At 44.6% G+C, this 22957-nt stretch overlaps 1 protein-coding gene across 2 annotated transcripts in view; it reads right to left on the reverse strand.

Moving 5' to 3' along the window:
- The window catches only part of ATF1 (activating transcription factor 1), a 44093-nt gene extending 29648 nt beyond the window's left edge, over positions 1-14445 (reverse strand). Inside the window, exons 1-2 of one of the 2 annotated variants that reach the window (XM_032293538.1) lie at positions 14209-14445; positions 6763-6861 (exon numbers count right to left, since the gene is read on the reverse strand). In XM_032293538.1, coding sequence (XP_032149429.1) covers positions 6763-6855 — 93 coding nt within the window. In that variant the 5' untranslated portion in view covers positions 6856-6861; positions 14209-14445. Of the gene's footprint in view, positions 1-6762; positions 6862-13295; positions 13467-14208 lie in introns of those variants that run through there. The other variant, XM_032293539.1, reaches the window with a different exon arrangement.
- Positions 14446-22957: the final 8512 nt, after the last annotated feature.

A 22957-nucleotide genomic window follows, 5' to 3' on the forward strand; every position in this document is an offset into this window, starting at 1 on the left:
CAAATGATTTTTAACAAAGGTACAACGGCAGTTCAACAGGGAAGGGATCCTCTTTTCAACAAATGGTACCGTAGCAATTGCACAGCATGGGCAAAAACAGAAATAGCAGGGTGTGGTGGCTCATGCCTGTAATCCCAGCACTTTGGGAGGCCAAGGCAGGTGGATTACCTGAGGTCAGGAGTTCAAGACCAGTCTGACCAAAATCACAAAACCCATCTCTACTAAAAATACAAAAATTAGCCACATGTAGTGGGCATCCCAGCTGCTCAGGAGGCTGAGGCACAAGAAACACTTGAACCCAGGAGGCAGAGGCTGCAATGAGCCAAGGCTGTGCCACTACACTCCAGCCTGGGCAACTGAGACTCCATCTCAAAAAATAACAGAAACACAAATCTATACAAAAATTAACTCAAAATGAATCACAGACTTAAATATAAAATACAAGACTATACAACTTTCAGGGAAAAAAATCTTCAAAATTCAGCATTAGGCAGAGTTCTGAGATGCTAAAAGCATAATCCGTAAAAAGAAAAATGGATAAAATGTACGTTACAAAGTTAAAATCATTTGCTCATTAAGTGAGTATAAAAGAAAAATTATGGCTGGGTGCAGTGGCTCATGCCTGTAATCCCAGCACTGTGGGAGGCCAAGGCAGATGGATCACGAGGTGAGGAGATCGAGACCATCTTGGCCAACATGGTGAAACCCTGTCTCTACTAAAAATACAAAAATTAGCTGGGCATGATGGCACATACCTGTAACCCCAGCTACTCAGGAGGCTGAGGCAGGAGAACTGCTTGAACCAGGGAGTTGGAGGTTGCAGTGAGCCCAGATCATGCCACTGCACTCCAGCCTGGCAACAGACCGAGTCTCCATCTCAAAAAAATTAAAAAAACAAAAAACAAAACTTCCTTTATTAAAAAGCAAAACCCAGACAACCAAGAATTTCCAAGACATGAGAGTGAGATCCTACCTTTAAAAAAAGAGAAAGACTGGCTATGAAATATATTTACTCATTTACTCATCTTACTTGACCTATCAGCCACATTTTACACAGCTGACCCTCAGTAGTCCCACCTAGTCACACGACTTTAATCACGCTATACCTATGTTAAAGAGAGATTGTTCCACAGTTCTTAGATGCTGTATTTTTCTCCCCACTCTCTCCTTTTTTCTTTGTTTTCATTGTCGGTAATGTCTACTGACCTATCTTCAAGTTTACTGATTCTTTTCTTAGCTGTGTTGTCAAGTCTACTAATAAACACAAGCACATACTTCACCTATGTCACCTTTTTTGTAGACAAGGCCTCACTCTGACACCCAGGCTGGAGTGCAGTGGTGTGATGTTGGCTCACTGCAACCTCTGCCCACTGGGCTCAAGCAATCCTATCACCTCAGCCTTGCAAGTAGCTGGGGCTGCAGGGTATATACCACCATGCCTGGCTATTTTTTTTGTGTGTTTATTTTTAGTAGAAATGAGGGCTTGCCATGTTGCCCAGGTTGGTCTTGAACTCCTGAGCTCAAGCTGTCTGCCTGCCTTGACCTCCCAAAGTGCTTGGATTATAGGCATGAGCCACCACATCTGGCCACCATTTTTATTTCTAACATTTCCACTTGACTTTTCATATAGTTTTCAACCCTCTGTTGAAATTCTCCAGCTATCCACACGTTTTCTACTTTTCCTGCTGTAGCCTTTAGCATACTATTCATTGTTATTTGAAATTCCCTCTCTGTATAAGTCGCTCAAGACAGTAATTAAAAAAAAAAAAAAGAAAAGAAATTCACTCTCTGATTGTTCCAACAGCTAGGTAATTCTGAGTCTGGTTCTGTTTATTGTTTTGGTTTCTGACAGTGAGGCCTTTTTTGTGTGTATGTGTTTTGTAATTTTTGCCTGAATTATAGACATCATGGGTAAGAGAGTAGACTAAAGTAAACAGTATTTATGCTCAGAAATGGGAAATCAAGAGGGTACACCTCTTCATTAGGGTGTGTGTGCACGTGTGTTGGGAAGGGGTTGAGTCATTCAGGAATTGAGCTGGGTTTGGATTTTGTTGTTTGGATTACCTGAAGTGTACCACCAACTTCAAATTCCTCTAGCGTGACTTTCTGCTTAAGCTGGGGCTGCTCTGTCACAGGGTTTTTCTCAGTGTTCTTGCTGCACACTCAGCCTTAGGCTGTATCTGTGCATCTGCCCAAAGAGGCTCACTCCATACTCTTGTCCCTCTCCCAGGGGTAGACTGCTGTTGCCTGACCTGACAGCAGCAACAAGCATGTTGTCCTGGCCCAGTCTCAGTCTCAGGTAGGTCCTAGGTCCTTCGGTTACAGGGGTTGGGGCTCTCTCCCAGAGGCAGAAAAACTCTAATACTAATAATCGAAGCCCTTAATAGTTTCCTGCCATTCCCTTGGGGTTTGTAGGTTTTCTTTTTCTTTTTACTTTTCCCAGATACAATGGAAAACAGGGTTTACTTCCTTTCTCATTGGCTTAAAGGTCCAAATAGGCCTGTACCACCCACCAAAGCTTTCTCTGGTCTCCCTTGCTTCCCCACCCCCATTTTTCTCCTAAGCAACTGTTAGCAGTCCTTGCAGAAAAACCTGCAGGAGGGTATGAACTGTCTTTGTGTCTGCAGCTCCGAAGAATTCTATTTGCTCATTCTTGCCTATACTTGGACTTTAGCAATTCATTAATATTCCTGCTAGTATGACAGCCCTGCTTTCTTTCTGTGCTCTGACACAGGTGAGCCATGCCCACATCCCACTTCTGTAAGTTTAAGTTACTATTTAATAGAATATACAACTTATTCTTGTTTCAGCATAAAAGTAACATTCTTTCCAGCTTTCTACATCCTATGGGGAGTTTGGAAATCACTCCAGGCTTATAAATACCATCTATATAGCCACAACTCCTAAATTTAGATTTCTAGTCTGGACCTCTCTCCCAGACCCTAGACTCATGTATATTTATCTGTCTACTGGACAAATCTACTTGGATGGTCTGCCCAACAGATTTTAGGGTGGCCCCCATGATCTGCAGCTCCTGGTGTTTGGGACTTTAACCCTCTCCCCTTGAGAGTGGGAGGGACTTGTGACTTGCTTCTAACCAACCTTATTAGGCAAAGATGATGGGATGTCATGTTTTATCACAAAGAAATGGGATGTTATGTTTTATCACAAGGAAATGGGATGTCATTCCTTTGATTATATTATATACAAGACTGTCTTGCTAGCAGACTTGCTCTCAATTCTCCTGCTGGACTTGAGGCAGGCTGTGACACTTTGAACTGCAGATGGAGAGGATCACATGACAGGGAGTTACCAGTGGCTTTTAGAAGCTATGGGCAGCCTCTACCCAACAACCAACCAAAAAACTGAAGCGCTGAGTCCTACAGCCACAATGAAATGAATTCTGTCAACAAACGAAGTGAGCTTAGAAGTAGATTCTTCTCTAGTCTAGCTTCCTGGTAAGAATTCAGCCCTAGCCAATACCTCAACTACAGCTTGGTGTGAGACCCCAAAGCAAAGAACGCAGCGAAGATATGCCTGACTCCAGAAAAACTGAGATAAGAAATGTGCGTTGTTTTAAGCTATCAGCTTTGTGGTGATTTGTTCTGCAACACAGAAAACCAACTGATAGTATTACAAACACAACATGCCTGAAAACCAAATTCTTGATTGCCAACATTCCCCCAAAAAGAAAAGGAAAACATCCTCCAGTGTTGTACATCTCAATAAATGGCAATTCTACATATATATTTAATTTTAGTTATTTTATTATTATTATTTTTTTTTTTGAGAAAGGGTGGGCCTACATTATGTTGCCCAGGCTGGTCTGGAACTCCTGGGCTCAAGCAATCCTCCCACGTGAGCCTCCCAAGGAGATGGGATTACAGGTATGCACTACCATGCCTAGCTCAAGCAATTACATTCTTACAGTTGCTCAAACCAAAATTGTGAAGTCAAAACCCAGAAAAGGGTTTCTTCGCTGGGTTTTGATTTCACAGTTTTGGTTTGAGCAACTTCCTTTCTTTAAAACTCCACATCCAATCCAAAAGCAAATACTATCGGCTTTACAACCAATATGTATCCAGAATCTAACTTTGTCTCATCACTACCACAGCTACCACATTGGTCCAAGCCATTGTCATCACCCATGTACATTTCTGTAATGCCTCCTGCCTGGTTTTCCTGTTTCTATTCCACAGAGCAGTGATTGTGAGTGATTCTTTTAAGATATGCCAGAAGTTTCTACGTAACACACTCTAAAGGTTCCCCAGGCAACCCAGATTAAAACACACAAATCTTACAGTGGCATATGGCCTACATTATCTGGCACCCTCCCCTCTTCACACCCCAACCCTCTCTGCCTCATCCTCTATCAGTCCCTCTCCCAACACACTGGCCACCTGTGTTCCTTGACCCTCTCAAGCACATATTAGTCTCACCGTTTTACAAGAGTTGATCCATATAATTGAAGTGGTATTTCCTCAGACAGATGTCTCTGACCACCTTGCATAAAAAGGGCAAGTCCCCTGTCCCCACCACCAACTCCCTCTCTCTCCTACCCTGCTTTATTTGTCTCCATGGCACATATTACCAACTGATACATTTTGGTGCCTGTCTCTCCAAAATTAGAATGTAAGTTCCAGGAGGGCTGAGACTTTATCCCCAGTTTACACTGAATTATTGTAAAATACTATTTCCTTTACATATTTTTTTCTTTTTGAGACAGGATAACGCTCTGTTACCCAGCCTGGGGTGCAGTGGTGCAACCATGGATCACTGAAGCCTGGACCTCTGGGGCTCAAGTGATCCTCCCATGTCTGCTACACACACACACCACCATACCTGGCTAACTTTTTAATTTTTTTTTAAATTTTTTTAGACGGAGTCTCGCTCTGTCGCCAGACTAGAGTGCAGTGGTGCGATCTCGGCCCACTGCAACCTCTGCCTCCCGGGTTCAAGGAATTCTCCTGCCTCAGCCTTCCGAGTAGCTGGGACTACAGGTACACGCCACCATGCCCAGCTAATTTTTGTATTTTTAGTAGAGACGGGGTTTCACCACGTTGGCCAGGATGGTCTCAATCTCTTGACCTCGTGATCCGCCTGCCTTGGCCTCCCAAAGTGCTAGGATTACAGGCATGAGCCACCACACCCCGCCAACTTTTAAATTTTATTTATTTATTCATTTTTGAGACAGAGTCTCACTCTGTCGCCAGGCTGGACTGCAGTGGTGCAATCTTGGCTCACTGCAACCTCCGCCTCCCAAGTTCAAGCAATTCTCTTGCCTCAGCCTACCGAGGAGCTGGGACCACAAGCAAGCGCTGCCATGCCCAGCTAAGTTTTGTATTTTTAGTAAAGACGGGGTTTCACCATGTTGGCCAGGATGGTCTTGATCTCTTGACCTCATGATCCACCCACCTCCAGCTTCCCAAAGTGCTGGGATTACAGGCGTGAGCCACTGTGCCTGGCCAACTTTTTGTATTTTTTAGTAGAGATGGAGTCTCACTATGTTGCCCAGGCTGGTCTCAAACTCCTGGGCTCAAGCAATCCTCAGCATCCCAAAGTGCTGGGATTATAGATGTGAGCCACCATGCCCAACCATATTATTTTTAAAAATCACTATAAAATGATTTACTACCTAGAAATGTACTTACTCTACCTCACCATAAATATGGTTCTGAGGAAATTTTGAGAACAGTCACATCTAACCAAAATAACTGAAATACATATGTAAGAAAGCCAACTGAATTAGAACATTTCTGTAAAGAGCTCTATTAACAGAAAAATAGACTCCACCTTATTTTTCCAGCACCATCTGGAGAAGACACTGTTATACTTCACATGATATAGCCAAATAATGGAGAAGGATACATCAAGCTTGAAAGATTAACCCTTTCGGCCACTGGTTTTCAAACCTTTTGGTCACAAATCCTTTTTACGCTCTTAAAACTTATTGAGGACCCCCCAAGAGTGTAGTGGCATAATCATAGCTCACTGCTGCCTTGAATCCCTGGGCTCACAATCACCCTGCTTCAGCCAAGTTGACACAGGTGTGTGCCAACATACCCAGCTAATTTTCAAAACCTTTTAAGAGATAGGCTCCACCTATGTTGCTCAGGCTGGTCTCAAACTTCTGGCTTTGAGCAATCCACCAACCTTGGCTTTCCAAAGTGGTAGGATTACAGGCATGAGCCACCATGCCCGGCTTCCATGCATGATTTTGTAAGACAATTTTGTAACCAAAATGTCTGCAAATATTGAGAAACTGTCAGGTTCATGATGGTGAACATAAGTTTTCCAAAATTCTCATTTTTTTTTTTTTGAGACAGAGTCCCACTCTGTTGCCCAGGCTAGAGTGCCATGGCGAAATCTCAGCTCACTGCAACCTCCGCCTCCCACGTTCAAGCAATTCACCTGCCTTCGCTTCCCAAGTAGCTGAAACTATAGACACACGGCGCCACGCCTAATTTTTTGTATTTTTACTAGAGACGGGGTTTCACCATGCTGTCCAGGCTGGTGTTGAACTCCTGGGCTCAGGTGATCCGTCCACCTTGGCCCCCCAAAATGCTGCGAGAATTGCTTGAACCCAGGAGGTGGAGCTTGCAGTGAGCCGACATCACACCACTGCACTCCAGCCTAGGCAACTAGAGCAAAACTCTGTCTCAGAAAACAAAACAACAAAGCATTAAAAATAGATCTGAAACAAGAGATTAATCTGCATATAAAATATTCCTAACTAGCTCAGTATTTTGGTTCCTCCCTTACCTGTTGAGCAATATGAGAAACGTGAGCTCCCTGAACTGTGGAACCAGGTTGAGGCGCTGTCTCTGACGTGGTACTCTTGTGGGAATCTTCCATAATCAACTGTAAGGGGAAAAAAAGTCAGTTAAAATTAAATATGGTACAGAATATTTAAAGTATACTATACAGTCATATAAAAATTGATCATTTGCCTCAATGGAAAAGAACTGGTAGCAATGGCACAGAGATAGAAAGGGGACTTTTCATATTCTTTAAATTTTTTGAATTTTGGCCCACAAAAACATATTGAAACTTAATAAAAGGCACATATGAACATAAACTATTATGACTAAATTTTCAAATGTTATCTCATTGAAGAATGATGACAGTCTTCCTGTTTATGGACACAAACATATCTGTCTCCAGTTTAGGGACGTTTCAAAGTACATACATAGTTTTATATACAGAATTTATTAAGTAAAAGTCAAACAAATAAAACTATACTTAAGGAAGTTCTAAAGATCTAGAAAACTTAGATAATCAACTTCAGGATATAGAGGCTGGTTAAGAATGAGAATAAATGAGCTATGAGAGATCAAATACGGCAAATAGGGAGGGAACTACTAACAAAGAGGCTGGTAAAAGATTTGGACAGAATTTAATGTTTTTAAAGGTTACCTGGAAAGCAAGAAAAGAAGGCTAGTCAGCAAGCATATGAAAAGGTGCTCAATATCACTACTAAGGAAATGTACTGAAAACCACAATGAAATATCACCTCATACCCATTAGAATGGGTAATATCAAGACACAGAAAATAGTAAATGCTGACAAGGATGTGGAGAAATTGGAACCCTTGTATACTACTTTGCTACTGGAATGCAAATGATGCAGCTATTACGGAAAATGCTATGGCAGTTCTTCAAACAATTAAAAACAGCAATTTTACTTGTTGGTATACATACCCAAAAGAATTGAAAGCAGGGTCTCAAAGAGCAGAATATTTGTACACCCATGTTCATGGGCAGCATTATTATTCACAATAGCCAAAAGGTGGAAGCAATCCAAATATTCATCAGTGGATGAATGGATAAATAAAATAGTGACTGTACATACAATGGAATATTGTTCAGTCTTAGGAAGAAACTCCTGTCACGTGCTACAACATGGATGAACCTTGAGCATGTTGTGCTAAGTGAAATAACCCGGTCGCAAAAATGAAAAGCTTTGATTCCACTAATTTGATGTATCTAGAGAAGCAAAATTCCATAGAAACAGGAAGTCGAATGGTGGCTGTCAGGAACTAGGGGAAGGAGGAAATGGAGAGTTGCTGTTTAATGGGCATAAAAAAGTTCTGAGCCAGGGATGGTGGTTCACAGCTGTATTCCTAGCACTTTGGGAGGCCAAGACAGGTGGACTGCCCTGAGCTGAGGAGTTCGAGACCAGCCTGGGCAATATGATGAAGCCCCATTTCTACTAAAATATAAAAACAATTAGCGGGGCCGGGGGGGCGGGTGGGTGGGGAGGGAGAGTGAGTGCCTGTAATACCAGCTACTTGGGAGGCTGAGGCACAAGAATTGCATGAACCCAGGAGGCAGAGGTTGCAGCGAGTGGTACTGCGCCACTGCACACCAGCCTGAGTAACAGAGTGAGATTCTGTCTTAAAAAATAACTAAAGTTCTAGACATGGGTTGTACACAGTGTGAATGTACTTAACACTATAGAACTGTTTCAAAATGGTTAATATGACCAGGTGTGATGGCTTATGCCTGTAATTCCAGCACATTGGGAGACTGAGGCACAACAAGCACTTGAGCCCAGGAATTTGACACCAGACCTGGCAACACAGTGAGACCCCATCTCTACAAAAAATAAAAAATTAGCTGGGTGTGGTAGTGTGCTCCTATAGTCTCAACTACTCAGGAGGCTGAGGCAAGAGGATTGCTTCAGCCCAGGAGTCAACTAGTTTCCAAACGCTAGAGAAATCAGAGAAACAAGTATGTTCCAAATTTCATTCACAGCAGTATACTTTATTCAATTGCTACCAGCTGTAAATAGTTCACATGAAAATTTTCCTTGACTCTGAAAAAAACAAAGAATCAGCAGCATTTTAATCAAAGTTAAAAAGATTACTTCAGTTTTCTATTGGTTCAGTTAATTCAAGTAACGCATTTTATTTGATATTCATGAACATTCCAGCTTTTCATGAGTTCTGAAAGTTGTTTCCTCTATTCTTATGTTACAATTACCAAAGTTATTAGAAACATGCATTTAAAAAAACCTGCTAGAGTTCTATAGCTAATTATAAACTATCTTCTAAAGAGGATTAAAACAAGAACAATTATCTGTGGATGATAAAAAGTTTTAGGAGAGTCACTATTAAAGCCACAAATAAGGAAATGTGGTTACTTCTGCGGCATACAATCTTTTGCATGGCAATTATAATTATTATTAACACACACTAAGTCATATTAGAATTACAGGAGTTTCCCAATAACTTTGGAACATATAGTCCAAAGAAAACAAAACACCATTTCACATTTGATAAGGCTTCCTGTATTTTTTTTTTGAGATGGAGTCTCGCTCTGCCACTCAAGCTGGAGAGCAGTGGCGCCCTTGGCTTACTGCAACCTCTGCCTCCCAGGTTCAAGCGCTTCTCCTGCCTCAGCCTCCCAAATAGCTGGCACTACAGGTGTGCAACACCATGCCTGACTAACTTTTCTTTTTGGAAGAGATGGGGTTTCAGAATGTTGGCCAGGCTGGTCTCAAACTCCTGACCTCTGGTGATCTGCCCGCCATAGCCTCCCAAAGTGCTGGGATTACAGGCATGAGCTGCTGCACCAGGCCAGCTTAAAACAATTCTTTAACACTTTAGGCAAAAACAAACCAAAAAAACACATTCCCACGCCTTCTTATAATCTTTTAACAAAAGTACATTCTACTTTCCTTACACACCTTACAGGTAAAAGTGTTTCTTCAGTAGTCTCAATTACATGTTACAAGGTTAACTTTTAGCAGCTTTTACTTTTGGTGAAAATCCTGGTTAGTAAGCAATTTTAATTATGTACTAAGTGTGCAGACTAGCCAAGGACACAGCAGGTAGAAGTGCAGATAAGAGCTGACTCTCTAGCACAGCTAGGGGCGTGGCTAACTCCACAGGTCCCCAGGCCTTATCTAGAATCTAATGGCTTTAAGGTAGGGTAAGTTGAACAATTTTTAAAAGTCAAAGAAACAGTTTATGACATTAAATCATTTAACAAAATATCTGACCTGCATAAGTTAGACTGTTTTTATCAATTTGAAAGCTGTTTTTATTTCCCAAAGATTACTAAAGTTACATGAACTAAAAGGCATTAGTTTTTATTTTGCTCTCAAAATATTTAATTTAAATGCTTATTTTTAAACCAAAAAAAGAATAAATAAATAAATGCTTATTTTGTTTAGGCCAATTAATTACAGCTCTTTTATATAAACATTACACACAACACCTACCCAGAAAGAAAATGAATACAGGGGTTGCAAGATTTTTCATTTGCCAGTTCTTAAGTTTCTTATTTGGGTTACTGCCTTTGGGATGGACCCCTTGGAAGAACAGGGCTAGGAAAGGGATCTTTGGTGTCTCCTGTTTTTCCCAGGTAGTCCAGGCTTTTAGAGCTTGAGTATCCATTTTTAATTAACTGATTTTAACCACAGCACTCTTTAATAAAATCCTTTTAGAATTTTTTTTTTTTTTTTTTGAGACGGAGTTTCGCTCTTGTTACCCAGGCTGGAGTGCAATGGCGCGATCTCGGCTCACCGCAACCTCCACCTCCTGGGTTCAGGCAATTCTCCTGCCTCAGCCTCCTGAGTAGCTGGGACTACAGGCACGCGCCACCATGCCCAGCTACTTTTTTGTATTTTTAGTAGAGATGGGGTTTCACCACGTTGACCAGGATGGTCTCGATCTCTTGACCTCGTGATCCACCCGCCTCGGCCTCCCAAAGTGCTGGGATTACAGGCTTGAGCCACCGCGCCCGGCCTCTTTTAGAATTTTTTATGCCAAGGCCAGGCGCAGTGGCTCACGCCTGTAATCCTAGCACTTTGGGAGGCCGAGGTGGGTGGATCACCTGAGGTCAGGAGTTCAAGGCCAGCCTGGCCATCATGGTGAAACCCCATCTTTTAAAAAAAAAAAAAAAAAAAAAAAGAACTTTTTATGCCAAATGGCTGATATTTCTGGCTTTTGAACTTTGCCAAAGGTAACCCCCCAGGTGCTTAGAGGAAGAAAAATTTAAGACAGTCATGCGGAAAAGAGAATACACAAGGTAATGAAGATATTAAACCAAAAACAACTTACTTCCTAGGTGGGGAATCAAACCTGGACTGCCGCTGTGAAAGTGCAAAAGTTGGCCAGGTGAGGTGGCTCATGCCTGGCCATTTTTTTTTTTTTTTAATTACCATTCCCTTAACGTTTGTACAGTGAGAGAGAAGCCAGAAATCTGACTGGTAAGAAATTCTTACCCTTTTGCTGGCATGCCAGGCTTCTGGGTTCCCTTTCCCTTAGTGATCCTAGTATTTTGGTTTGTGGCATCATCGCCCTGAGGGCCAAGCCGTATCATAAAGGAAAAGTATCTTTTCTTCGTTCTGGCTGGAGCAACGTTCATGTGATTAAACAAAGACATTAGCCACTACACTTAGCACCCAATAACCAACTGGCAAGGCTTAAATTTGACCCGATGGGCCCGTCATTTCTAATCCAACCTCCAACTTGAGTTTCAACACATGGTCTGTTGGCAATATGGTTGCCCTTAGTAACAGAAAAGATAAGAAAAGCAAAGTAAAGGAGGAAAGTATTGCCCGTGGCAGGGTGGGGAAGGTGAAGAACTCAGGGAAGTCAGAGAAAAGACCCACTCATTGCAGCAGACAATGAAAAGTTCAGGAGACTGCTTGTCCGCAGCAAAGGGATCTATCTTTTCCAGCAGTCCCATAGCTCTCAAGTTTCCCCTTTTAGGGAGGAAAAAGCTCCCCATGTCCCACAATCCTGTACATGCCTAACCCTGTCATCCACAGCCATCAGCAAAGAGTGTAAGGCCAATTAATCCAAAGAGAACAGAAGCTAACATCCATCCTATAGTGCCGAACCTGTTCTTAGCTGAGCTGAGGCAGATTTTACTGAGAGGGAACTCTAACCCCCTAAATCTTAGAAGGGCCTCTAACCCAAGTTCAGTCAAGCATCCTTGCCTTTTATTAAGAAGGACCTCTAACCCACTCTGTCTTAGGAGAGACTCCTAGACATATATGCTGGAGTTTCCGCTTCTGTGGCCACCAGAAATAAGTTACAGGACCCCAACACTTACCCAAAGGTAGCCGTTGGGTCAGGGTTTCTGCACTATAGTCCCCCTTCATGGTCACCAGAAATATGTTACGGTACAGACATCCCAATCCAGACCCCCAACTGAGGGTTCTTGGATCTCGCACAAGAAAGAATTCAGGGTGAGCCCACCATGGGATGTAAAAGCAAGTTTATGAAGAAAGTAAAGGAATAAAAGAATGGCTACTCCATAGACAGACCAGCCCCTAAAGCTGCTGGTTACCCATTTTTATGGTTATTTCTTGATGACATGCTAAATGAGGGGTAGATTATTCATACCTCCCCTTTTTAGCCCATATAGGATAACTTTCTGATATTGCCATGGCATTTGTAAACGGCGCTGGTGGGAATGTAGCAGTGAGGATGACCAGAGGTCACCCTTGTAACCATTTTGGTTTGCCGGGCTTCTTTACTGCAACCTGTTTTATCAGCAAGGTCTTTATGACCTGTACTTTGTGCTGACCTCCTATCTCATCCTGTGACTTAGAATGCCTTAACTGTCTGGGAATGCAGCCTACTAGGTTTTAGCCTCATTTTACCCAGCTCCTGTTTAAGATGAAGTTGCTCTGGTTCACACGCCTTTGACACCGCCTCTATTTAAAAAAAAAAAAAAAAAAAAAGGTCAGGCGCGGTGACTCATGCCTGTAATCCCAGCACTTTGGGAGGCCGAGGCAGGCGGATCACAAGGTCAGGCGTTCGAGATCAGCCTGGCTAACAATGGTGAGATTCTGTCTCTAATAAAAATACAAAAATTAGCCAGGCGTGGTGGCGCACACCTGTAATCCCAGTTACTCAGGAGGCTGAAGCAGGAGAATCGATTGAACAGGGAGGCCGAGGTTGCAGTGAGCCGAGATCGCTCCACTGTACTCCAGCCTGGGCGACGGACAGCGACACTACGTCTCAAAAACAAACATGCAAACAAAAAAACTGGCAAAGGCGGTACAGTCTATATTAGAATCAGAAGGGACTGCCACCTGTTGGTAATCCAGTAGAAATGGACATAGCTCACAGACCAAACCTAACCCTAAAATATAACGTCAAGTGTTAAAGAGCAAACACATTCGACTTTAGGACAACAACACTGATTCTAAGTAAGACACGGAGGTAACTACACATTATAAACTCCAAAGAAAAAAGAGCACTTTAGAAGAACGTATTTCTTCTGTTAACAAAAACCTGTGATTAAAATGCATTTTTCGACATAAATACCTACAAACTCATCACAGGTGAGGCCAGTTTGACAAAGATGCCCGCCAGGTCCACGCCGAGCTTCTGAAGCATAAAGGTTCTCAAAGACTACCACCAGCCCAATAAATGCTCTTCAAAACGCTAACGCCACCACACATTATTTCACATAAAAACCATTTCAAAGCGATTCAGCCGCCAGCTGCACGGAGTCGACGAAAGTGAGAAATACCGAGCGTCGTTTTATAACACACAAGATCAAAGAGAAAGTCTCCTCGGCTGGGTCGCCCATCCAGAGGGGAACAGACGTCCCCGTCTTTCCTAGCAGGGAAGAAAGCCGCCTGCTGTTCCCACTCTGTCCCCGCTGCCAGGCGCATCTCTCCAGGACTGTCTGGGGCGTGCGTGAAGCCGGTGAGTCCGCTTGCCCGCTAGACTGCAAGCTCCAGGAGGGTGAGGGCCTCCTCTTCCCCAGGGTCGCCGGGGCCGTGGCGACCAGAGGGATCCGAAGACCCAGTCGCAGAGTTAATTGGACCCGGGCTCCGCTCAGCGGACACCACGCCGAGGCCATAGCTGCACCGCCCTTCGCCCGGCCCTGGGCCCAACCCCGAAACCTCCCACCGAGAGCTCGCGCCTGCGACCGCAGAGGGCGGCTTCTGAGGGCAAAAGCCAACCCGCGGCGGCAGGTTTCGGGCTTTATTTTTATTTGGGTGCAAGGGGAAGGAGGAGACGCACGACTGGAAACGCGCCCGGCAGCACCGAGGCGCGGGGACCGGAAGCACGGGCGGCCCCTCCCCCTTCCGCTGCGCCCCCTCCCCCACCGGCGCCGACCGCGCGCGACCCCCACCCGGCGCGCGACCCGCTCGCGTACCCGCTGGCGCCACGTTCCCGCGCCCTTCCCCGCCCGGGCCACGGGTCACGTCCCTCCCCCGCCCGCGACTTACCTGTGGCTGCCGCCTCGCCGCTGTCCGGGGCGGGAACTTCCACTCCCCCCTCCCAGGTAGATCCGAATTCACTACCCACTTCCCCACCCCCTCACGCAGCGGGGGGCTAGCCTCCTTCTCGGGAGTCAGGCGGGGCGGGAAGAATCAGTGTCACTTAACAGCCAACTGCCCTAAGCTACCGTTTCCTCGGCAGTCAGGGCCGCCACTGGCGGCATGATCTACACCAGGCAGGGGGCGGGGCCGGGGGCGGGGAGGGGGGGTAAAAGTGAGTGGCGAGTGTGCGTTGGGGGGGAGCTACGGCGCTGCCTCCGCGCGGGCCGCCGTCCTGCGTCACCGCGCTGCCCACGTGATGCGCCGCCATCTTGTACGCGTTTCTGACTTGCGGTTAGGGGTACCCGGGAACGCGTTCCTCAAGGCTGCGGTGGGAGAGGAACTCTGCCCAAGGTTGAGTTTCTACTCGGGAGCTCTACCCCGCCCCTCCTCACGTCCGCTTCCGGAGGTCAGCCGGGAGGCCGTTTTCATCGATGAGTGGCGGCGTTATCAACTCACCTGCCCCTTGACCTTGACCGACTCCGGCCCTGTCCTCTTCTTGGAAGAAATGACTTGAAGCTTGAAGGCTTTGCCTTTAATTTTTTCCGAGATTGAGACGAGGTCTCGCTCTGTGGCCCAGGCTGGAGTGCTGTGGCCCGATCTCGACTCACTGCAGCCTCCAACCCCTGGGTTCAAGCGATTCCCCACCCTTAGCCTCCGTGGCAGCTACGACCACAGGCGTGCACCACCACGCCTTGCTTGTAGAGATGAGGACTCACTATGTTGCCCAGGCTGGTCTTGATCTCCTGGGCTCAAGTGATCCGCCGCCTGGGACTCCCAAAGTCCTGGGATTACGGGCGTGCACCACCGCTCCCGGCCTTACTCAGATTTTTCTTAATCCCCTAAGGTAGCATTGAGTTGTGTCCTTTAACACATGTGGAAGGATTTTTACAGAAATGGATTTACAATGAAATGTAACAAGGTGTTAATAAAATGTTATGCCGTCGTTTTAATGCATTACAAAAACTTTACAGAATATTCTTTTTTTTTTTTGAGACGGAGTTTCGCTCTTGTTACCCAGGCTGGAGTGCAATGGCGCGATCTCGGCTCACCGCAACCTCCGCCTCCTGGGTTCAGGCAATTCTCCTGCCTCAGCCTCCTGAGTAGCTGGGATTATAGGCACACGCCACCATGCCCAGCTGAATTTTTGTATTTGTAGTAGAGACGGGGTTTCACCATGTTGACCAGGATGGTCTCGATCTGTTGACCTCGTGATCCACACGCCTCGGCCTCCCAAAGTGCTGGGATTACAGGCTTGAGCCACCGCGCCCGGCTCAGAATATTCTTTGTGTCTACCTCTCTGGAAAAGGAGTTATGCTTTATTCTATTTCTAAAAATTTCCTTGCAAAATGTTATTATATGGCTTTAATGATGGTAAACGACAAAAGATGAACTTTGTTAGTATGCTCTTGACACAAAGTTCTCAGTTTTCTGAAATTTTACTAGGTTGAGATCAATTTAGGAAACTTCCTATTTTTGGCCTTTGGGTCGGAAAATGTGGTTTAAAGCCAAAGATTTACTCTGCCAAAGTAAGTCACTTTAAATCACTCTGTGACTTAAAGCCGAAGATTTACCCTTAAGATGTCGCTAACCATTCAGCAAACATTGTTGATTACCTATTAAATGCTAGTACAGGGGACAGCTGTTATTACTAAAAGTCAGTGCTTCAGCATTACTGAAAGAAAAGTGGCCTATTTTCTCAGACATCAAGCCTTCCATGGTTAACAAAGTCCAGCCTCAGCCATTGTGGAATACAGAATATTGATGGCTGGAAGGCTGGTTTTATGAGTTTCTTGTTCTTTGATGTTTGTTTTTTTTCTTGTGGACCACAGAATGCTTAACAAAAGTTGATCAGTAAAAAGCGGGGGAGGGGGGACGCCGAGGCTGAGGCGGGCAGATCACCTGAGGTCGAGAGTTGGGAGACCAGCCTGACTAACATGGAGAAACCCTGTCTCGACTACTAAAAATACAAAATTAGCCGGGTGTGGTGGTGCATGCCTGCAGCCCCAACTACTCGGGAGGCTGAAGCAGGAGAATCGCTTGAGCCCGGGAGGCAGAGGTTGCAGTGAGCCAAGATTGCACCGCTGCACTCAAGAGCAACACTCCGTCTCAAAAATAAAAGGGCGGGGAGGGGCAGGGCGCAGTGGCTCACGACTGTAATCCCAGCACTTGGGGAGGCGAGGTGGATGGATCACCTGAGGTCAGGAATTCGAGACCAACCTAACATGGCGAAATCCCGTCTCTGCTAAAAATAGAAAAATTATCCTGGCGTGGTGGCGTGAGCCTATAGTCCCCGCTACTTGTGAGGCTGAGGCAGGAGAATTGCTTGAACCCAGGAGGTGGAGATTGCAGTGAGCCGAGATCACGCCACTGCTTTATATAGCCTGGGCAACAGTGCGAGACTCTGCCCCCCCGCCCCCCCAAAAAAAAGAAACAATTGGATTTAATAACACTGCTTTCACAAAGGGGGTTTTTTTTTTTTTTTTTTGGAGACGGAGTTTCGCTCTTGTTACCCAGGCTGGAGTGCAATGGCGCGATCTCGGCTCACTGCAACCTCCGCCTCCTGGGTTCAGGCAATTCTCCTGCCTCAGCCTCCTGAGTAGCTGGGATTACAGGCACACGCCACCATGCCCAGCTAATTTTTGTAATTTTTAGTAGAAACGGGGTTTCACCATGTTGACCAGGATGGTCTCGATCTCTTGACCTCGTGATCCACCCGCCTCGGCCTCCCAAAGTGCTGGGATTACAGGCTTGAGCCACCGCGCCCTGCTCAAGAGGATTTTCTATGTACAAGTCATTTTATGTATGAATAGAGATAGTTTTAATCCCCCCTTTCCTGTGGATGCCTTTTATTTCTTTTTCTTGCCTAATTGTTCTGGATAGATCTTTAGTACAACAGTTTTTAGAAGAGGTGAGAATAGACTGTTTCTTCCCTTGTTTCCAGTGTTTAGGGAGAAAGAGCAGTTTTCCACTATTAAGTGGGGTGTTAGTAAGTTTTTCATACATGGTCTTTATTAGATTTAGAATACACCATCTTTTTTTTTTTTTTGAGATGCGGTCTCACTATGTTGCCCAGGCTGGTCTCAAACTTCTGGGCTCAAGCGGTCCTCCTGCTTTGGCCTCCCAAAGTACTGGAACTACAGGTGTGAGCCACTGTGCCAGGCCTGCCTTCATTTTTGAAGACTAGTTTGACTGGATATAGAATTCTGAACTGATAGTTTTAAACTCCTGGCACCTTAAGCATAGTCTGTGTTCTTCTGGCTTCCATAGTGTTTAATGAGAAGTTGGCTATCATTTGTATCATTGTTATCTGGTATGTAATATGTCATTTCCCCCGGCTTCTTTGAAGAATTTTGCTTTATTGAAGTTTAGCAGTTTGCCCATGACTCTGCCTAAGTGGTTTTCTTTATATTTATACTGCTTGCTGTTTCTTGAGCTTCTTCAGTCAGTAATTTATGTGTTTCCAAATCTGGGAAGCTTTTGCCATTATTTCTTCACTTTTTTTTATTTTTATTTATTTATTTATTTTTTTTTGAGTCGGAGTTTTGCTCTTGTTACCCAGGCTGGAGTGCAATGGCGCGATCTCGGCTCACCGCAACCTCCGCCTCCTGGGTTCAGGCAATTCTCCTGCCTCAGCCTCCTGAGTAGCTGGGATTACAGGCACGCGCCACCATGCCCAGCTAATTTTTTGTAGTTTTAGTAGAGACGGGGTTTCACCGCGTTGACCAGGATGGTCTTGATCTCTTGACCTCGTGATCCACCCGCCTCGGCCTCCCAAAGTGCTGGGATTACAGGCTTGAGCCACCGCGCCCGGCCACTTTTTTTTTATTTTTTACTTTTTTTTAATTAAAGCAATTAATTCAAGATTTTTCTTTACTTTTTTTTTTTTTTTGAGACGGGGTTTCGCTCTTATTGCCCAGGCTGGAGTGCAATGGCATGATCTCAGCTCACCACAACCTCTGCCTCCAGGATTCAAGCGATTCTCCTGTCTCAGGCTCCTAAGTAGCTGGGATTACAGGCATGCACCACCATGCCTGGTTACTTTTGTATTTTTAGTAGACACGGAAAGGTTTCTCCATGTTGGTCAGGCTGGTCTCGAACTCCTGACCTCAGGTGATCTGCCCGTCTCGGCCTCCCAAAGTGTTGGGATTACAGGTGTGAGCCATCAACTGCGCCTGGCCTCTTCACATATTTTTATGTCCCATTCTCTCTCCCCTCCGTCTGGAACTTTACAATATTTTAGACCACTTAATATTTTCCCACAGATCTCTGAGGCGCTTTTTTTTTCTCAAATCCCTTTGTTCTTCAGATTAGATAATCTATTGATATCTTAATTTTTTTTTTTTTCCCCATAACTCCTGAGAATATACCAAGTAAAGTTCACTTATTCTTTTTCACCTGAGGTCAGGAGTTCGAGACCATTCTGGTCAACACACCCTATCTCTACTAAAAATACAAAAACTAGCTGGGTGTGGTGGCGGGCACCTGGAATCCCAGGTACTCAGGAGGCTGAGTCAGGAAGAATTCCTTGAACCCAGGAGGCAGAGGTTGCAGTGAGCTGAGATCACACCACTGCACTCCAGTCTGTGCAACAGAGTAAGACTCCATTTCAAAAAAATAATAAATAAGGCTGGTACAGTGGCTCACACCTGTAATCCCAGCACTTTGGGAGGCTGAGGGGTGGATCTCGAGGTTAGGCGTTCGAGACCAGCCACTGCACTATAGCCCAGACAACAGTGCAAGACTCCATCTCAAATAAATAAATAAAGAAATAAAATGAGCCTGTCCAAATTTTATAATTTATATCTCTAGGAGGGTTAATCTGACCAAGTTACTTCATGATTATCATAAGCTAGAGACTCCTACTATTTTCTGTTTCTCTTGTCTTCAATGATCTTATCAAAATGTTTGTAGATTATCCTGTATTTTCTCCATAGATTATCATATTGTCATATTGTCAATTATAAATATTGTTTTTGTTCTTTTTTATCTAATTCATACCAGCTCATTTATTTTTCCCTAACTGTGCTGGCTGTAATCTTGTCTGAGACCCAGACTAGGATAATTCAAAGACTAGGCTCAGCCGGGACTGTTGACCAAAGCACCTAAACATAGCGCCTCTTCAGAGCCTGGGCTTCTTACATCAGGGCAGCTGGGTTCTAAAAGGGAGCATCAGGAAAGTCAGCATTTTAAGCTTCAAGCTGCTGCTCATCCAGGCCGAAAGTCATGCACATCACTTCTGCCACATTCTATTGATCAGACCATTATTTGAAGGGAGAGGACTGTATCTTTTGATGTGGGAATGTCAGGGTAACACTGCAAAGAGCACATGGGATTTAAGAAAATAGGTGAAGGTAGATTGGAAAATACAGTTTCCGCATTAGCAAAGCAAACCCAGTGGTGTATAAAAAATAATAGATGATGATCAAAACGGGTCAAATCAAGGATGGTTCAATATTAGAAAAATCTCTGGCTGCTACAGATGTGTAAAAAAATTAGTAAAATTTATTTATATAAAACATCTTAACAGCTTACAGGAAAAAAAGCTATGTGATCATCTCATAGATCCTGGGGGAGAGAAAAAGATAAACTTCAACACTGACTAATGAAAAAAATCCAGCAAGCATAGAATAGACATTTTTTTTTTTTGAGATGGAGTCGCCCTTTTTCTCCCAGGCTGGAATGCAATGGCACAATCTCGGCTCACTGCAACCTCTGCCTCGGGGGTTCAAGCAAGTCTCCTGTCTCAGCCTCCTGAGTAGCTGGTATTACAGGCACCTGCCACCACACCTGGCTAATTTGTATAATTTTTAGTAGAGACGGGGTTTCACCACGTTAGCAAAGCTGGTCTCAAACTCCTGGCCTCAAGTGTTGAGGCCCACCTCAGCCTCCCAAAGTGTTGGGATTACAGGCATGAGCCATGGTGCCTAGTCAGAATAGACTTTTGTTTTTGTTTTTAAAGATGAGTCTCTCTTGTCACCCAGGCTGGAATGCAGTGGCGTGATCTTCACTGCAACCTCCACCTCCCTGGTTCAAGCGACTCTCCTGCCTTAGCCTCCCAAGTAGCTGGAATTACAGACACCCATCACCATGCCCAGCTAATTTTTTTTTGTATTTTTAGTAGAGATGGGAGTTTCACCACTATGTTGGCCAGGCTGGTCTCAAACTCCTGACCTCAGGTGATCTGCCCACCTTGGCCTCCCATAGTGCTAGGATTAAGGTGTGAGCCACTGCGCCCAATCTAGACTTCTTTTTTCATTGTTTTTTATTTTATTTTATTTTTTAGAGACGGGGTCTCACTATGTTGCCCAGGCTGGAGTGCAGTGGTTATTCACAGGCGCAATCCCACTACTGATCAGCACGGGAGTTTTGACCTGTTCTGTTTCCGACCTGGGCCAGTTCACCCCTCCTTAGGCAACCTGGTGGTCCCCCGCTCTCGGGAGGTCACCATATTGATGCCGAACTTAGTGCGGACACCTGATCGACATAGCACACTACAGCCCAGAACTCCTGGGCTCAAGCAATCCTCCCACTTCAGCCTCCCGAGTAGCTGGGACTACAGGCACGCGCCACCGCACCCACCTAGACTTCTTTAACCGACAATGCACATCTATCAATAACATTCAGTAAAAAGGATACACAATGGTGATACTTCAGAAGCACTACTGGAAAAGTCAAGAGGAGGATGCTCGCTTTCTATCACTTTCTATTCAGCTGTGGTTTATGCCACTAAGTTGGGGTGGTTTGTTACACAACAATAAATAACTGAAACACTGAGATTTTTATTTTTATGAGACAGGATCTCACTGTGCTGCCCAGGCTGGAGTACAGTTGCACAATCATGGCTCACTGCAGTCTCAAACTCCTGGGCTCAAGTGATCCTCTGCCTTAAGACTCCTGAGTTGCTGGGACCACAGGCATGTGCTATCATGCCCAGCTTATAAATATATATATAAAGATGGAAGAAATAAATCTGTATCAGGAGAAAGAAAAAAAAGAAATATATGTTTTTTTTTTTTGTTTTTTTTTTTTTTTGAGACGGAGTTTCGCTCTTGTTACCCAGGCTGGAGTGCAATGGCGCGATCTCGGCTCACCGCAACCTCCGCCTCCTGGGTTCAGGCAATTCTCCTGCCTCAGCCTCCTGAGTAGCTGGGATTACAGGCACGTGCCACCATGCCCAGCTAATTTTTTGTATTTTTAGTAGAGACGGGGTTTCACCATGTTGACCAGGATGGTCTCGATCTCTTGACCTCGTGATCCACCCGCCTCGGCCTCCCAAAGTGCTGGGATTACAGGCTTGAGCCACCGCGCCCGGCTAAGAAATATATGTTTTTTTCTTAAGAGATGGGGTCCTGTTGAGTTGCCCAGCCTTGCCTCCAATTCCTGGCATCAACGCATCCTCCTACCTTGGCCTCCTGAAGGTTACAGGTGTGAGCCACCATGCCTGGCCTAGATTTTATCATTTTGTATCTTTTCTCAAGTAAGATTGATTTAGAATGTTCAAAACCCTGCCTTAGTCTGACTTTGGTATCTGACTTATACTAAGTTGGTAAGATTAGTTGGGTGGCTTTTTCTCTTATATATGGAAAGAAGATTATTTTTTGCTTTGTGAGTGTGGTAAAATTCAAATTTTCCATTTCTTGAGTGAATTTTCAAAGTTACATAATTTTTTAGAAAATTATCCATTTAAAACTGAAATTTAAGCCGGGCGCGGTGGCTCAAGCCTGTAATCCCAGCACTTTGGGAGGCCAAGGCGGGTGGATCACGAGGTCAAGAGGTCGAGACCATCCTGGTCAATATGGTGAAACCCCGTCTCTATTAAAACTACAAAAAATTAGCTGGGCATGGTGGCGCGTGCCTGTAATCCCAGCTACTCAGGAGGCTGAGGCAGGAGAATTGCCTGAACCCAGGAGGCAGAGGTTGCGGTGAGCCGAGATCGCGCCATTGCACTCCAGCCTGGGTAACAAGAGCAAAACTCCGTCTCCAAAAAAAAAAAAAAAACAAATTTACTGAAAAATTAAAATAATCCCTTGAAATAGAAGCACAATTGCTGTATTTGTAGTTGTGATCCCTTTTGTTTTTCCTACTTTTTGTGTCTACGTGTGCATGCCTTTTGTTAAATGGGTTTTATTGTGATTAGAATATCTGTAAGATACCAGTTTCTTTTCAAGTTTGGGCTTTTTCCTTAAAAAAAAAAAAAAAGATATCAGTTACTGTTTTTTTTTGAACACTTTTCTGTTTTCTTCTTTTTTATTAATGTCTGCTTTTGTCTTTGTTATTTCCTTTTTTTTTTTTTTGAGATGGGGTCTCATTCTGTCGCCCAGGCTAGAGTGCAGTGGTGCAATCTCGGCTCACTGCAACCTCCTGTGTTCAAGTGATTCTCCTGCCTGAGCCTCCCGAATAGCTGGGACTACAGGTGCGCGTCACCATGCCAGGCTAATTTTTTATTTTTAGTAGAGACAGGGTTTCACCATGTTGGCCAGGCTACTTCCCAACTCCTGATCTCGTGATCTACCCTCCTAGGCCTCCCAAAGTGCAGCTATTACAGGCGTGAGCCACCATGCCTGGCCTCCTTTCTTTGGGGGTCTTTTTATTCTTCTCCTAAATTCTGAAACTGAATATGACTAATTCATTTTCTGTTTGCTCTTTAATGCATGCA

The sequence above is a fragment of the Sapajus apella genome, unplaced genomic scaffold, assembly GCF_009761245.1.
Source record: "Sapajus apella isolate SASKATOON/1434 unplaced genomic scaffold, GSC_monkey_1.0 scaffold2, whole genome shotgun sequence".
NCBI lineage: Eukaryota > Metazoa > Chordata > Mammalia > Primates > Cebidae > Sapajus > Sapajus apella.